Genomic DNA, 15,731 nt, shown 5'->3' on the forward strand with positions numbered 1-15,731 from the left:
TCCAAAGAATCCTTTGTTCAGGAGAAGGTACTCTTAGAATCCCCAAATGTCAAAAGAGATTAAAATAGAGGTGGTTTGGGCTTCCCTGGTGGCGCAGTGGTTGAGAGTCCGCCTGCTGATGCAGGGGACACGGGTTCGTGCCCCGGTCCGGGAGGATCCCACATGCCGTGGAGCGGCTGGGCCCGTGAGCCATGGCTGCTGAACCTGCGCGTCCGGAGCTTGTGCTCCGCAACAGGAGAGGCCAAAACAGTGAGAGGCCTGCGTACCGCAAAAAAAAAAAAAAAAAATAGAGGTGGTTTGATAGAAACAAGGATAGAAAGCTCCTCCAGTCCTCCCTCTAAAAAATAAGAAGTCCCTGAGGGACACTGACGTACCATAAGGTGCTGCAGAACTAAGCCTGAAAACTTATTTGCCTTGTCTCTAACGAACCATGTGGCACACCGCCACCGCTGCTGCCACCACCATCACCATCCTGGGCATTCTACAGAGACAATGGAGATTAAATGATTTGCCCGAGGTTGCAAAATTAGTTAGTAGCCAAATTGAGGTCTTCTTTGTCCTTTATTATTTTGACTTTAGATGCAAATTTTTTAAAAGTTAAGAGCTATTTTTCTAAATGTGCAAAACAGTTTACCTGCACAATGTGGCAGGTTAGCAGCAGAAAAAAACCACCATAATAGACCCCTGTGGTAGGGTTCACATCAGCACATCGGCCTCTCTGGCATCACTCCTGATGACTTCAATGCTCCTATGAGCAGATGGAAGCTGAGCCTTCATTTGCCTGTAATATTGGCTCTATAATGACCAAAGTAGATTCCATCCAGCACTAACAGTGCAGCAAATCAGAGCATCAAAATATAAATTAAATCATAATTGTTTATTTCTGGATAACAGATCTTTGGTAAAAGTTGCCCTTGAAATAGGACACAAAATACTTTATAGGCAACCTTGCTAAAAATCACATTTTTACTTTGAAACAGAATTGTGAGCAATTCAATGAAGTAAATGGGACAAATAGTATTATTTTCTTCATTTGACAGAGCAGGAAACATTGAATGACTTGTTCAAGGTCACACAAAGAATGAGTGTCAAGATATCATCTAAGGTATAACTCCAACCTACTAGAATTTGAACTCTGGAAGGGCAGGCACTGTCTCTCTTGTACTCACTGCTGCCAGCACCTAGCACAGCACAAGGCATCAGTGGGGTGGATGCTAACATTAGTGCATGTGCTCTGAACAGGTATTAGGAGAGCTAACTGTATTGGATGAAGAGGCAAAATGACTTATAAATGGACAAGGGCTCCCTTTCTTATCACCAACAGGGCGGATCTGTAATGAAGAACTGAGAATGAAATGAGATACAACAACAAAACACTCAGCCGGGGATTACGGCCAATATCATGGACGTACCCTGCCAAAATAAGATGGCTATTTCCAGTCTCACCTCCTTCCCACTACTTATGAAGAATCACAGCAGTCAGCATCCCCGAGTTCCATTTTTCTTTCACTGATTTTTATATTCCCTATCACAAATCTTAGGGACCTCTTGGAGCTTCTTCACACCAGGGATCAAAATTATACAAACCTCAGTCAGTTGTTTCAGTTGACCCTTGTTTTCACTTAATTCTTCGGCCAGGTCTTTCTTTTTCACTTGTAGTTCAGAGATTTCCTTTCTTAATGGATTCACTAGTTCATGGAACCGAATCTTTGAAAAAAAAATCAAATTAATAAGCAGTCTCGAGACCCAAATTACAATTAAAATTTGCTAATTAACAGCACTCTCAATTATCAGTACTACAAGGAAAAGTATTAAGATAATAAAGGAAAGTGTTAAGGAGTTTCAGATTATATATTCAGATTATATAAATTATATTTATTATATATAAAGTTTTGTTTGTACAAAATGATACAAGACGGTCTTTAATTGTCCCTGACCACTAATACTTCATTAAGTCTTAATGTTCAATTAAGTCCCCTCAAGGCCCAGATTATCTGTAACTCCCCACCTGTGACACGGTCTCTCTTTCCTCTCTTCTATCAGTCCTCCATGTTCTCCTTACTCCTTACCTCCCACTACTGCTCACTCCACACTATCCACTTGTTATTTCCTCAACACATCAAGTGTTCCAGAGTTTTGCTCTTGCTCTTTCCTCTGATGGAAAAGCTCTTCTCACATATAAATGTACGGCTCATGCTTTCACTCCCTTCTGGTCTCTGACCAGACATCACCCTATCAGTAAAACCCTCCCTGACTTCCCTAACCAGATTCTTCTGGGGGCCGCGCCACCTGTGGGATCTTAGTTCCCCAACCAGGGATCGAACCCGGTCCCTTGGCAGTGAGAGCATGGAGTCCTAACCACTCGACCGCCAGGGAACTCCCTCCCCTACGCTGATTTAAAATAGCATCCTCACTCTTCATTCCTGCTCTTTTCTCCATAGCATTTAGGACAAACGTTCTACATATCTTAATTTGTTGTGTGTGTTGCTCCATTGGAATGTAAGCTCTGTGAGGACAGGAATTTTTGTCTGGTTTGTGCACTGCTCTGTCTCCCATGCCTAAATATAGGAAAAGCCTACACCCCAGGCTCTTGGTGAAATCTACTTACTACCACCGCTGTGGAAGGGATAATCAGGATGAATCAGGAGGTATTTTCATGTCACTGTTCCATTCAGTTCAGACCTCTCTTCCCACTCATAATTCTCTCAGGGGAATTTGCCTGCCTTAACTTAGTAAAGTGTTCCAACTAACAAGCTCCTACAAAACTAAGCTATCAGCAAATTAGGAGAGGACAATTAGGGACTATTTATTGTATAGGCATACAGTCTGAAACTCCTTAATGTATTGCTGTATTGCAGGAGTACCATATTTGGTAAGAGGCAAGTCCTAAGGCTAGTACTTGACACAATGAACCTGTGTATAATTAACTAGTTAGGATGGTACTGTCTGAAAACAAAAGATAAGACAAGGAACATTAACAGATCAGAGAACAAAAATATGTATGCCTGCCACTAATGGGATACTTTCCATCTACAATGGCTAAAGCCTCAATGACAGCACTTGAGATATTTAATTGGTTTTGGACAGTACTTTGGGCAAAACGATTATGTTCAAGCTATGTTAAATAAAAAGCTGGACAAAAAACAGTACTCCGTTTTGTAGGAAATCATTAATCTGGAAGCCTTATCCAAATGAGAACCAAGAGTAGCAACCACTACAGCAAAAAGAACTGATAATATTTATTATGTGTTTACTATGTTCTAAGCACTGTGTTAAGCATTTTACATACAAATTCATAGTTAATCTTCACAATTACCTCAACAGAAAGTTGCTGTTATTATTATTCTTTTTTAATTGAAGCATAGTGGATTTACAATGCTGTGTTAGTTTCCACTATACAGCAAGGTGATTCAGTTATACATATAAATATTCTTTTTCAGATTCTTTTTCATCATAGATTATGACAAGCTATTGAATAAAAGGCACTGTTATTATTATTAACCCTTTTACAGATGAAAAAAATCAAGCCTCTTAGGGTGAAATGACCTCTGTATATCACAAACTTGCAGTTTGTGTGAGATGTGTGCTCTTGAGAGCCCTGGTCCCACCCTGCCACTCAGGAAATCCATGGGACCAAAACTATTTTCCTAGTAATACTAATATTTTTTGCCTCTTTTACTCTTAATCTTATGCCCATTAAGTGTCTGCCGGTGGCTACATGATGTGTGATGATATCATCGCCCTTAAGGCTAATGAAGTGTGTACTTGTGTATTCCTGTATTGTAAAAATTTCTCAGTTTTAATTTCAAATATGGTAAATATTAACAGATATAGTCTATATAAGCAAAATCTCTTTGGGGTCTTCAATAATTTTTAGAGTGTAAATGGATGCTGATATCAGAAAGATTTGAGAACACTGCCATAGATCAATCCTACATACAGACTTGTGTAACCAACACTGCAGTTGAGATCCTGACCTAGATCCGTAACGATCGCCCTCATGCTGTCCCTTTATAATCACACCACTCCCCTCTTCTTTAATGTCCCTAACCCCTGGCAAACACTAATCTGTTATCTCTATAATTTTTCATTTGAGAACATTATAAACTGCCACAGTTTATGATAAAATAATTCATTTCTATGGATTATCCAGCCATTAACTTTAGAGCCCTATTTATTGCTTGACTTTGGAGGTCAATGGCCAAGACCCTTTAAAATTTGGTGATCTGAACACCATTCACTCACTTCAGATCAGAGTCATAAAATAATTTATCAATTAGGTACTTCAAAAGTTATGGCAAAAAAAAAAAGTTATGGCTACTATAGAAATGGCAAATTTTAGTCTGGAAATATATGCATTCTTTTTTTTTTTTTAATGATACAAGACACTTACAGACACATATTCAGGAATAGAAAGCTGATCTTCCGGAAGACCTTTTAGGTTCATATATTCGTCTTCTGTCAACTCAAAGTCACGCAGGTTTCGACGAATATCTCCAGCTTTCTCTCTTAGCTGAAGGTTTGTCTCTTCTAGTTGCTTCTGTCTCAATAAAATAGTTTCCATTTCTTGTTTCATTAGTTCTTGATATTTTCTACATTAGGAGAGAATGTATAGCAAGCTTAAAAAAATCACTGAGATCTAATTTTCTCAAAGTTCCTTTTTTATAGTAACATAAAATTAAGAAATGAGAAGCTTAATAGTATTTTTGGCTCCAACTAAATGCTGACTTAACCAGTTAAACACGAAATGACAATGCTACACTAATTACTGAATGTGTAGCCACATAAATTATTAAATAGAAAATTAATGTTCTTAATAACATTTAAAATTCAAATTATAAAATTATACATGTCTTCTCCTTAAGGTGTAAATCTTATATACCTGCTTTGGACCCTACTCATTAATTTTCATTTGTCTTTATCCAGGTACTTCAAGGTATACCTCTTTAAGATGGCAACACTGAACCACCATAATGTATTCATTCAACCAATGAGGTAATGAAATCAGTAATCCACACATAATCAACCGCCTTTCTCAAGGAATCCATGTAGTACACATTGTTAGTTGCCCACCCAAAAATTTTGAGCAGGAAGGCACCCTCTGATTTTTCCCCCTCCTACTGTATCACTCCCATCAACATACAAACATGCTGTTATTCGTCCTGTCTTAAATGAACAAACAAGCTCCCACAATTTTTGACCCCCTTTCACTGCCCCTTTTGTTTCTCTAAAGTATTCTGTATGTGCTCTCTTCAATGCCTTTCCTCTTAAACCCAGGCCAATCAGGTCTGGTAACATTCAGATTGCTAATGATCCCTATCAATAGCACTTGAGACATCTGATCTCTCCCTCCTTTCTTCATCTGGCTTCCCAGACACCCTATTTTTTTCCTCTTCATTTTTATCCTATTTTCTTGGTGGCACTTTCTCGGTCTTATTATCTAGTTTGCCTTAGTGTTGGAGTACTCAGTTCCCTCCTCTGTCTGTGTTCACTCCCTTGGGGAATTCATCCAGTCTCGTGACTTAAATACCATCTATATACTAATGACCCAGATTTATATCTCTAGATCAGACTTCTCATATACCTCCACATGGATTTCTAATACGACAACTATACCTTAACATGTTCCAAATTGAACTCCTGCTCTTCTCTCACAAACCTATTCCACTATGGTTTCAGCATCTTTAGTTTTGAATTTTATTTTATTTATTTATTTTTTATACAGCAGGTTCTTATTAGTTATCTATTTTATACATATTAGTGTATGTATGTCAATCCCAATCTCCCAATTCATCCCACCACCACCCCCAACCATCTTTAGTTGACAGCAATTTCATCCCTTCATTTATTCAGGCCAAAAATGTTGGTACAATCCTTGATTCCTCTTTCTCTCCTAAACCCCACATCTAATCCATTAGGACATCCTATCAACTCTACCTTCAAATATATTCAGAATCCAACCACTTTTTACCACTATCAGCTATCAAGAGAATTACTGCAATAGTCTCCTACTGCCCTCTCCACTTCATTTAATTTGATCAGTGCCTAAAGAAATAGAGTAGAAGTCCTATTATCCAATGCAGTGGTTTTCAAAGTGTTATCCCCAAACCAGTAGCAGCATTAGCATCACCTGGGAACTTGGTAAAAATGCAAATTCTCAGGGCCCAACTCAAATCAGAATCTGAGGGTGGGACCCAACAATCTTTTTTCAGCCCGGCAGATGGTTCTGATGCATGCTAAAATTTGAGAACCACTTATCTAATGAGATAGTAGCTGATAATTGGTCTGATAATTTTTTAAAATATCAGTTAAAGAGTAAGATCTTATAGGGAAAAGACACCTACTTTACACATTTACAGCTAATTAAAATATAGACATAAACATTCACTGGCAACATTTTTTACATAGGGTACAGATTTTTTGTAATATGGAGATATGCTTTGTTTTTCTGTAAATCATTTTTCATGATTTCCAAATCTGATTTCTTTACAATGGCAGGAGACCTTTTGAAAAGACACTTGGGAAATCTGAGGATACTTTTTATGGATTTGATTTTTGCCCCTAATCTCTAAACACCTCTTGCTTACACTTAATTTGATGATTTTTAGTCACTCGCTTTAATTGAATCTTTCCAAAGAATTCATTATAGTTTGCAAATAAATGACATGTTTTTGTACTCATTTTAAAATATAATTTTAATTAAGTGTAAGTATGATTATGTAAGTATAATAAGTATGATTGGCATAGGCATATTTGAGAGTAAACACAACAGACTCTGCATAAACACACAACTGAGCTGGAGGAAGTATGTAGGCAAACAAAAGGTACATTAACCCAGAAGAATTCAATGGGCCATAAGAATATATCAGTATGTTCTACAGAGCAAATGAAAAATTTAATCCAGACAGCCAGTTAAGTGGTGGTGAGTTTAGAGAGCTTCCATTGTCATTTATGGTTCACTGACACTGGCAATATTTGTTGAATGAATGTTGAATTCTGGCTTTTTGAATTTTGTGTACGTATCAAGTAGTTTTTTTTGTCAGTCTGGATGTAAAAATTATTACCGTCTTTGATTGAAGATTTCTCTATTTTAGCTTACGATCACATGCATGAATACGTAATGACATTACTAACTGCTAGACAGGTATTGCTACTTATTTATTTATTTATATATTTGCGGTACGCGGGCCTCTCACTGTTGTGGTCTCTCCCGTTGCGGAGCACAGGCTCCGGACGAGCAGGCTCAGCGGCCATGGCTCACGGGCCTACCGCTCAGCGGCATGTGGGATTTTCCCGGACCGAGGCACAAACCCGTGTCCCCTGCATCGGCAGGTGGACTCTCAATCACTGCGCCACCAGGGAAGCCCGGTATTGCTGCTTTTTAAAACTTTTACCTGGCATCCTTTTGTTGAAAAGTCAACTGGTTTTCTAATCTCAATGTTAGTAGCTGCTTCTGGTGAAGTGCATCATTAAGCTTCTCTTCCAATTCTTCAATCTTAAAAAAGAGAAAAAGATAAATTATACGGTCAGTTCACAAATTTATCATTTAATAAAACCTTCTGTTTGTTCATAAAAATGGTTGTTAAACTATGCTTTGGGGCTTCCCTGGTGGCGCAGTGGTTGAGAGTCCGCCTGCCGATGCAGGGGACATGGGTTTGTGCCCCAGTCTGGGAAGATCCCACATGCCGCGGAGCAGCTGGGCCCGTGAGCCATGGCTGCTGAGCCTGCGCGTCCAGAGCCTGCGCTCCACAACGGGAGAGGCCTCAACAGTGAGAGGCCCGCGTACCGCAACAAACAAACAAAAAACAAAAAAACTATGCTTTGAATCTGCTGCCTTATGAATGTTTTTTTGCCAGGCTGTCATTAAGATCATTTTTTCCCGTTAATCTAATCTAAGTGAAAAACCCTTTGACAACTGGAATTTTTATGCTGGTGCCTTGCCCAGCTAATTATTTCCTGGCCAGACCCTGAATATATACCTCAGATCCATCTATAATCTCTGCCTACTATACATCTTCAATTGATTACATGGGTGTTGCAATAAATGTCCAAAATGAACCTAGTCATCACCCTCACTTATCTTATATTCCTTACATCTCCCTGGTCTCCAAAGCAAAAAAATCTGAGTCACGCATATTTGATATATCTCCTCCATTGCTTATTCTTATCTGACATCATTTTTATTTTTATTTTTTTTCCATCTTTATTGGAGTATAATTGCTTTACAATGGTGTGTTAGTTTCTGCTTTATAACAAAGTGAATCAGTAATACATATACATATGTTCCCATATCTCTTCCCTCTTGCGTCTCCCTCCCTCCAACCCTCCTTATCCCACCCCTCTAGGTGGTCACAAAGCACCAAGCTGATCTCCCTGTGCTATGCGACTGCTTCCCACTAGCTATCTATTTTACGTTTGGTAGTGTATACATGTCCATGCCACTCTCTCACTTTGTCACAGCTTACCCTTGCCTCTCCTCATACACTCAAGTCCATTCTCTAGTAGGTCTATGTCTTTATTCCTGTCTTATCCCTAGGTTCTTCTTGACATTTTTTAAAATTAAATTCCATATATATGTGTTAGCATACGGTATTTGTTTTTCTCTTTCTGACTTACTTCACTCTGTATGACAGACTCTAGGTCCATCCACCTCCTTACTAATAGCTCATTTTCGTTTCTATTTATGGCTGAGTAATATTCCATTGTATATATGTGCCACATCTTTATCCATTCATCTGATGATGGACACTTAGGTTGTTTCCATCTCCGGGCTATTGTAAATAGAGCTGCAATGAACATTTCGGTACATGACTCGCTGTGAATTATGGTTTTCTCAGGGTATATGCCCAGTAGTGGGATTGCTGGGTCATATGGTAGTTCTATTTGTAGGTTTTTAAGGACCCTCCATACTGTTCTCCACAGTGGCTGTACCAATTCACATTCCCATAAGCAGTGCAAGAGTGTTTCCTTTTCTCCACACCCTCTCCAGCATTTATTGTTTCTAGATTTTTTGATGATGGCCATTCTGACTGGTGTGAGATGATATCTCATTGTAGTTTTGATTTGCATTTCTCTAATGATTAATGATGTTGAGCATTCTTTCACGTGTTTGTTGGCAGTCTGTATATCTTCTTTAGAGAAATGTCTATTTAGGTCTTCTGCCCATTTTTGGATTGGGTTGTTTGTTTTTTGTTATTGAGCTGCATGAGCTGCTTGTAAATTTTGGAAATTAATCCTTTGTCAGTTGCTTCATTTGCAAATATTTTCTCCCATTCTGAGGCTTCTCCTTTGGTCTTGTTTATGGTTTCCTTTGCTGTGCAAAAGCTTTGCAGTTTCCTTAGGTCCCATTTGTTTATTTTTGTTTTTATTTCCCTTTCTCTAGGAGGTGGATCAAAAAGTATCTTGCTGTGATTTATGTCAGAGTGCTTTGCCTATGTTTTCCTCTAAGAGTTCGATAGTTTATGGCCTTACATTTAGGTCTTTAATCCATTTTGAGCTTAACTTTGAGTGATCTAATCTCATACTTTTACATGTACCTGTCTAGTTTTCCCAGCACCACTTATTGAAGAGGCTGTCCTTTCTCCATTGTACATTCCTGCCTCCTTTATCAAAGATAAGGTGACCATACGTGCGTGGATTTATCTCTGGGTTTCCTATCCTGTTCCATTGATCGGTCTTTCTGTTTTTGTCCCAGGACCATACTGTCTTGATTACTGTAGCTTTGTAGTATAGTCTGAAGTCAGGGAGCCTGATTCCTCCAGCTCCGTTTTTCATTCTCAAGATTGCTTTGGCTATTCGGGGTCTTTTGTGTTTCCAAACAAATCGTTAAATTTTTTGTTCTAGTTCTGTGAAAAATGCCAGTGGTAGTTTGATAGGGATTGCATTGAATCTGTAGATTGCTTTGGGTAGTAGAGTCATTTTCACAATGTTGATTCTTCCAATCCAAGAACATGATATATCTCTCCATCTATTTGTATCATCTTTCATCAGTGTCTTATAACTTTCTGCATACAGGTCTTTTGTCTCCTTAGGTAGGTTTATTCCTAGATATTTTATTCTTTTTGTTGCAATGGTAAATGGGAGTGTTTTCTTGATTTCACTTTCAGATTTTTCATCATTAGTGTACTGGAATGCAAGAGATTTCTGTGCATTAATTTTGTATCCTGCTACTTTACCAAATTCATTGATTAGCTCTAGTAGTTTTCTGGGAGCACCTTTAGGATTCTCTATGTATAGTATCATGTCATCTGCAAACAGTGACAGCTTTACTTCTTCTTTTCCGATTTGGATTCCTTTTATTTCCTTTTCTTCTCTGATTGCTGTGGATAAAACTTCCAAAACTATGTTGAGTAAGAGCGGTGAGAGTGGGCAACCTTGTCTTGTTCATGATCTTAGTTGAAATGGTTTCAGTTTTTCACCATTGAGAACGATGTTGGCTGTAGGTTTGTCATATATGGCCTTTATTATGTTGAGGAGAGTTACCTCTATGCCTACTTTCTGCAAGGGGTTTATCATAAATGGGTGTTGAATTTTGTCAAAAGCTTTCTCTGCATCGATTGAGATGGCCATATTTTTTTTCTTCTTCAGTTTGTTAATATGGTGTATCACATTGATTGATTTGCGTATATTGAAGAATTCTTGCATTCCTGTAATAAACCCCACTTGATCATGGTGTATGATCCTTTTAATGTGCTGTTGGATTCTGTTTGCTAGTATTTTGTTGAGGATTTTTGCATCTATGTTCATCAGTGATATTGGCCTGTAGTTTTCTTTCTTTGTGACATTCTTGCCTGGTTTTGGTATCAGGGTGATGGTGGCCTTGTAGAATGAATTTCGGAGTGTTCCTCCCTCTGCTATATTTTGGAAGAGTTTGAGAAGGATAGGTGTTAGCTCTTCTCTAAATGTTTGATGGAATTTGCCTGTGAAGCTGTCTGGTCATGGGCTTTTGTTTGTCGGAAGATTTTTAATCACAGTTATAATTTCAGTGCTTGTGATTGGTCTGTTCATATTTTCTATTTCTTCCTGATTCATTCTTGGCAGGTTGTGCATTTCTAAGAATTTGTCAATTTCTTCCAGGTTGTCCATTTTATTGGCATAGAGTTGCTTGTAGTAATCTCTCATGATCTTTTGTATTACTGCAGTGTCAGTTGTTACTTCTCCTTTTTCATTTGTAATTCTATTGATTTGAGTCTTCTCCCTTTTTTTCTTGATGAGTCTGGCTAATGTTTTATCAATTTTGTTTATCTTCTCAAAGAACCAGCTTTTAGTTTTATTTATCTTTGCTATCATTTCCTTCATTTCTTTTTCATTTATTTCTGATCTGATCTTTATGATTTCTTTACTTCTGTTAACATTGGGGTTTTTTTGTTCCTCTTTCTCTAATTGCTTTAGGTGCAAGGTTAGGTTGTTTATTCGAGGTGTTTCCTGTTTCTTAAGGTAGGATTGTATTGGTATAAATCTCCCTCTTAGAACTGCTCTTGCTGCATACCATAGGTTTTGGGTCGTCGTGTCTCCATTGTCATTTGTTTCTAGGTAGTTTTTGATTTCCTCTTTGATTTCTTCAGTGATCACTTCGTTATTAAGTAGTGCATTGTTTAGCCTCCATGTGTTTGTATTTTTTACAGATCTTTTCCTGTAATTGATATCTAGTCTCATAGCGTTGTGGTCGGAAAAGATACTTGATACAATTTCAATTTCCTTAAATTTACCAAGGCTTGATTTGTGACCCAAGATATGATCTATCCTGGAGAATGTTCCATGAGCACTTGAGAAAAATGTGTATTCTGTTGTTTTTCGGTGGAATGTCCTATAAATGTCAATTAAGTTCATCTTGTTTAATGTATCATTTAAAGCTTGTGTTTCCTTATTTATTTTCATTTTGGATGATCTGTCCATTGGTGAAAGTGGGGTGTTAAAGTCTCCTACTATGAACGTGTTACTGTTGATTTCCCCTTTTATGGCTGTTAGTATTTGCCTTATGTATTGAGGTACTCCTATGTTAGATGCATAAATATTTACAATTGTTATGTCTTCTTCTTGGATCGATCCCTTGATTATTATGTAGTGTCTTTCTTTGTCTCTTCTAATAGTCTTTATTTTAAAGTCTATTTTGTCTGATATGAGAATTGCTACTCTAGCTTTCTTTTGGTTTCCATTTGCATGGAATATCTTTTTCTATCCCCTCACTTAGGTCTGAAGTGGGTCTCTTGTAGACAGCATATATATGGGTCTTGTTTTTCTATCCATTCAGCCAGTCTGTGTCTTTTGGTGGGGGCATTTAATCCATTTACATTTAAGGTAATTATCGATATGTATGTTCCTATTCCCATTTTCTTAATTGTTTTGGGTTTGTTATTATAGGTCTTTTCCTTCTCTTGTGTTTCTTGCCTAGAGAAGATCCTTTAGCATTTGTTGTAAAGCTGGTTTGGTGGTGCTGAACTCTCTCAGCTTTTGCTTTTCTGTAAAGGTTTTAATTTCTCCATCAAATCTGAATGAGATCCTTTTGGGTAGAGTAATCTTGGTTGTAGGTTTTGCTCCTTCATCACTTTAAATATGTCCTGCCAGTCCCTTCTGGCTTGCAGAGTTTCTGCTGAAAGATCAGCTGTTAACCTTATGGGGATTCCCTTGTGTGTAATTTGTTGTTTTTCCCTTGCTGCTTTTAATATGTTTTCTTTGTATTTAATTTTTGACAGTTTGATTAATATGTGTCTTGGCGTGTTTCTCCTTGGATTTTTCTTGTATGTGACTCTCTGTGCTTCCTGGACTTAACTATTTCCTTTCCCATATTAGGGAAGTTTTCAACTATAATCTCTTCAAATATTTTCTCAGTCCATTTCATTTTCTCTTCTTCTTCTAGAACCCCTAAATTCGAATGTTGGTGCATTTAATGTTGTCCCAGAGGTCTCTGAGACTGTCCTCAGTTCTTTTCAGTCTTTTTTCTTTATTCTGCTCTGCAGTAGTTATTTCCACTATTTTATCTTCCAGGTCACTTATCCGTTCTTCTGCCTCAGTTATTCTGCTATTGATCCCTTCTAGAGTATTCTTAAGTTCATTTATTGTGTTGTTCATCATTGCTTGTTTCATATTTAGTTCTTCTAGGTCCTTGTTAAATGTTTCTTACATTTTCTCTATTCTATTTCCAAGATTTTGCATCATCTTTACTATCATTGTCCATTCTATCTCCAAGATTTCGGATCAACGTTACTATCGTTATTCTGAATTCTTTTTCAGGTAGACTGCCTATTTCCTCTCATTTGTTAGGTCTGGTGGGTTTTTATCTTGCTCCTTCATCTGCTGTGTGTTTTTCTGTCTCCTCATTTTGCTTATCTTACTGTGTTCGGGGTCTCCTTTTCACAGGCTGCAGGTTCGTAGTTCCCATTGTTTTTGGTGTCTGTCCCCAGTGGCTAAAGTTGATTCAGTGGGTTGTGTAGGCTTCCTGGTGGAGGGGACTAGTGCCTGTGTTCTGGTGGATGTGGCCAGATCTTGTCTTTCTGGTGGGCAGGTTCACGTCTGGTGGTGTGTTTTGGGGTGTCTGTGGACTTATTATAATTTTAGGCAGCCTCTCTGCTAATGGGCGGGGTTGTGTTCCTGTCTTGCTAGTTGTTTGGCATAGGGTGTCCAGCACTGTAGCTTGCTGGTCGTTGAGTGAACCTGGGTGTTGGTGTTGAGATGGAGATCTCTGGGAAAAATTTTGCCATTTGATATTATGTGGAGCTGGGAGGTCCCTTGTGGACCAGTGTCCTGAAGTTGGCTCTCCCATCTCAGAGGCACAGCACTGACTCCTGGCTACAGCACCAGAGCCTTTCATCCACATGGCTCAGAATAAAAGGGAGAAAAAGTAGAAAGAAAGAAAGAAAGAAAGAGGATAAAAGAAAATAAAATAAAGTAAGGTAAAACAAAAAAGTTATTAAAATAGAAAAATAATTATTAAAAAAAAATTTTTTTAACGTAAAAAAAGAAAAAAAATATGGACGGATAGAACCCTAGGACAAATGGTGAAAGCAAAGCTAAACAGACAAAATCTCACACAGAGGCGTACACGTACAAACTCAGAAAAAGTGGAAAAGGGGAAAAAATAATAAATCTCACTCTCAAAGTCCACCTCCTCAATTTGGGATGGTTCGTTGTCTATTCATGTATTCCACAGATGCGGGGTACATCAAGTTGATCGTGGAGATTTAATCTGCTGCTCCTGAGGCTGCTGGGAGAGATTTCCCTTTCTCTTCTTTGTTCTCACAGCTCCCGGGGTTCAGCTTTGGATTTGGCCCTGCCTCTGCATGTAGGTCGTTGGAGGGCATCTGTTCTTTGCTCAGACAGGACGGGGTTAAAGAAGCCACTGATTCGGGGGCTCCGGCTCACTCAGTCCGGGGGGATGGAGGGGTACAGAGTGTGGGGCGAGCCTGCGGCACCAGAGGCCGGTGTGACGTTGCAGCAGCCTGAGGCGTGCCATGCATTCTCCCAGGGAAGTTGTCCCTGGATCCCGGGACCCTGGCAGTGGCGGGCTGCACAGGCTCCCCAGAACGGAGGTGTGGAGAGTGACCTGTGCTCGCACACAGGCTTCTTCGTGGTGGCAGCCTTAGTGTCTCATGCCCATCTCTGGTGTCCGCGTTGTTAGCCGCAGCTCGTGCCCGTCTCTGGAGCTCCTTTAAGCAGCGCTCTTAATCCCCTCTCCTCGTGCACCAGGAAACAAAAAGGGAAGAAAAAGTCTCTTGTCTCTCCGGCAGCTCCAGGCTTTTTCCTGGCCTCCCTCCTGGCTAGCCATGGTGCACTAACCGCTTCAGGCTGTGTTCACGCAGCCAACCCCAGTCCTCTCCATGTGATCCGACCAAAGCCCCAGCTTCAGCTCCCAGCCCCGCCTGCCCCAGCGGGTGAGCAGACAAGCCTCTCGGGTGGTGAGTGCTGGTCGGCACTGATCCTCTGTGTGGAAACCTCTCCACTTTGCCCTACGCACCCCTGTGGCTGCGCTCTCCTAGGCGGCTCTGAAGCTTCCCCCCTCTGCCACCCACAGGCTCCGCCTGCGAAGGGGCTTCTAGTGTGTGGAAACCTTTCCTCCTTCACAGCTCCCTGTCACTGGTGCAGGTCCTGTCCTTATTCTTTTGTCTCTGTTTATTCTTTTTTCTTTTGCCCTACCCAGGTACATGGGGGAGTTTCTTGCCTTTTGGGAGGTCTGAGGTCTTCTGCCAGCGTTCAGTAGGTGTTCTGTAGGAGTTGTTCCACGTGTAGATGTATTTCTGGTGTATCTGTGGGGAGGAAGGTGATCTCCGCGTCTTACTCTTCCGCCATCTTCCCCCTCTTCTGACATCATTGTTTTTATTGTTGAGCTTATTCCGTAAAAAGCTGTCAAAACTATACCATCCTCTTTAATACCCAGTGACAAGTCTTCAGTTAGACCCCTGTCATCTCTCACCTGGATTATTATAATGGTTTCCTAACTGGTTTCCCTGCTTTCAGTTTTGCCAATCTCCAAAACTATCTTCATCTTATCTTTTAAAAATGCTATCAAAAATTTATTTCCCCAGTTTTAAATCCTTCAGAGGGTCCTCACTGTCTTCAGAATAAATTCCAAACCTAATGGCATACTATACTAATCTTTCTTGATCTGGCCTTTACCTACCATGTCTCTCATCCCTAGCTTAAAAGCAAACTCTGTTCCAGCAAAAGTAAGTGCTTGCCATTTCCCCAATATGCTGTGCTCGCTCTTAAGCCTCCATGCACCCGAGTTCACTCTTAGA

General features: G+C 39.5%; 1 protein-coding gene across 2 annotated transcripts in view; it reads right to left on the reverse strand.

Moving 5' to 3' along the window:
* The window catches only part of PIBF1 (progesterone immunomodulatory binding factor 1), a 212,244-nt gene that overhangs the window by 188,890 nt on the left and 7,623 nt on the right, over positions 1–15,731 (reverse strand). For both annotated transcript variants that reach the window (XM_082675882.1, XM_082675883.1), the window contains exons 3-5: positions 7,395–7,495; positions 4,394–4,592; positions 1,588–1,707 (exon numbers count right to left, since the gene is read on the reverse strand). In XM_082675882.1, coding sequence (XP_082532008.1) covers positions 1,588–1,707; positions 4,394–4,592; positions 7,395–7,495 — 420 coding nt within the window. The remainder of the gene's footprint in view (positions 1–1,587; positions 1,708–4,393; positions 4,593–7,394; positions 7,496–15,731) is intronic.

This window comes from Grampus griseus, assembly GCF_964374135.1.
Source record: "Grampus griseus genome assembly, chromosome: 18".
Taxonomy (NCBI): Eukaryota; Metazoa; Chordata; class Mammalia; order Artiodactyla; family Delphinidae; genus Grampus; species Grampus griseus.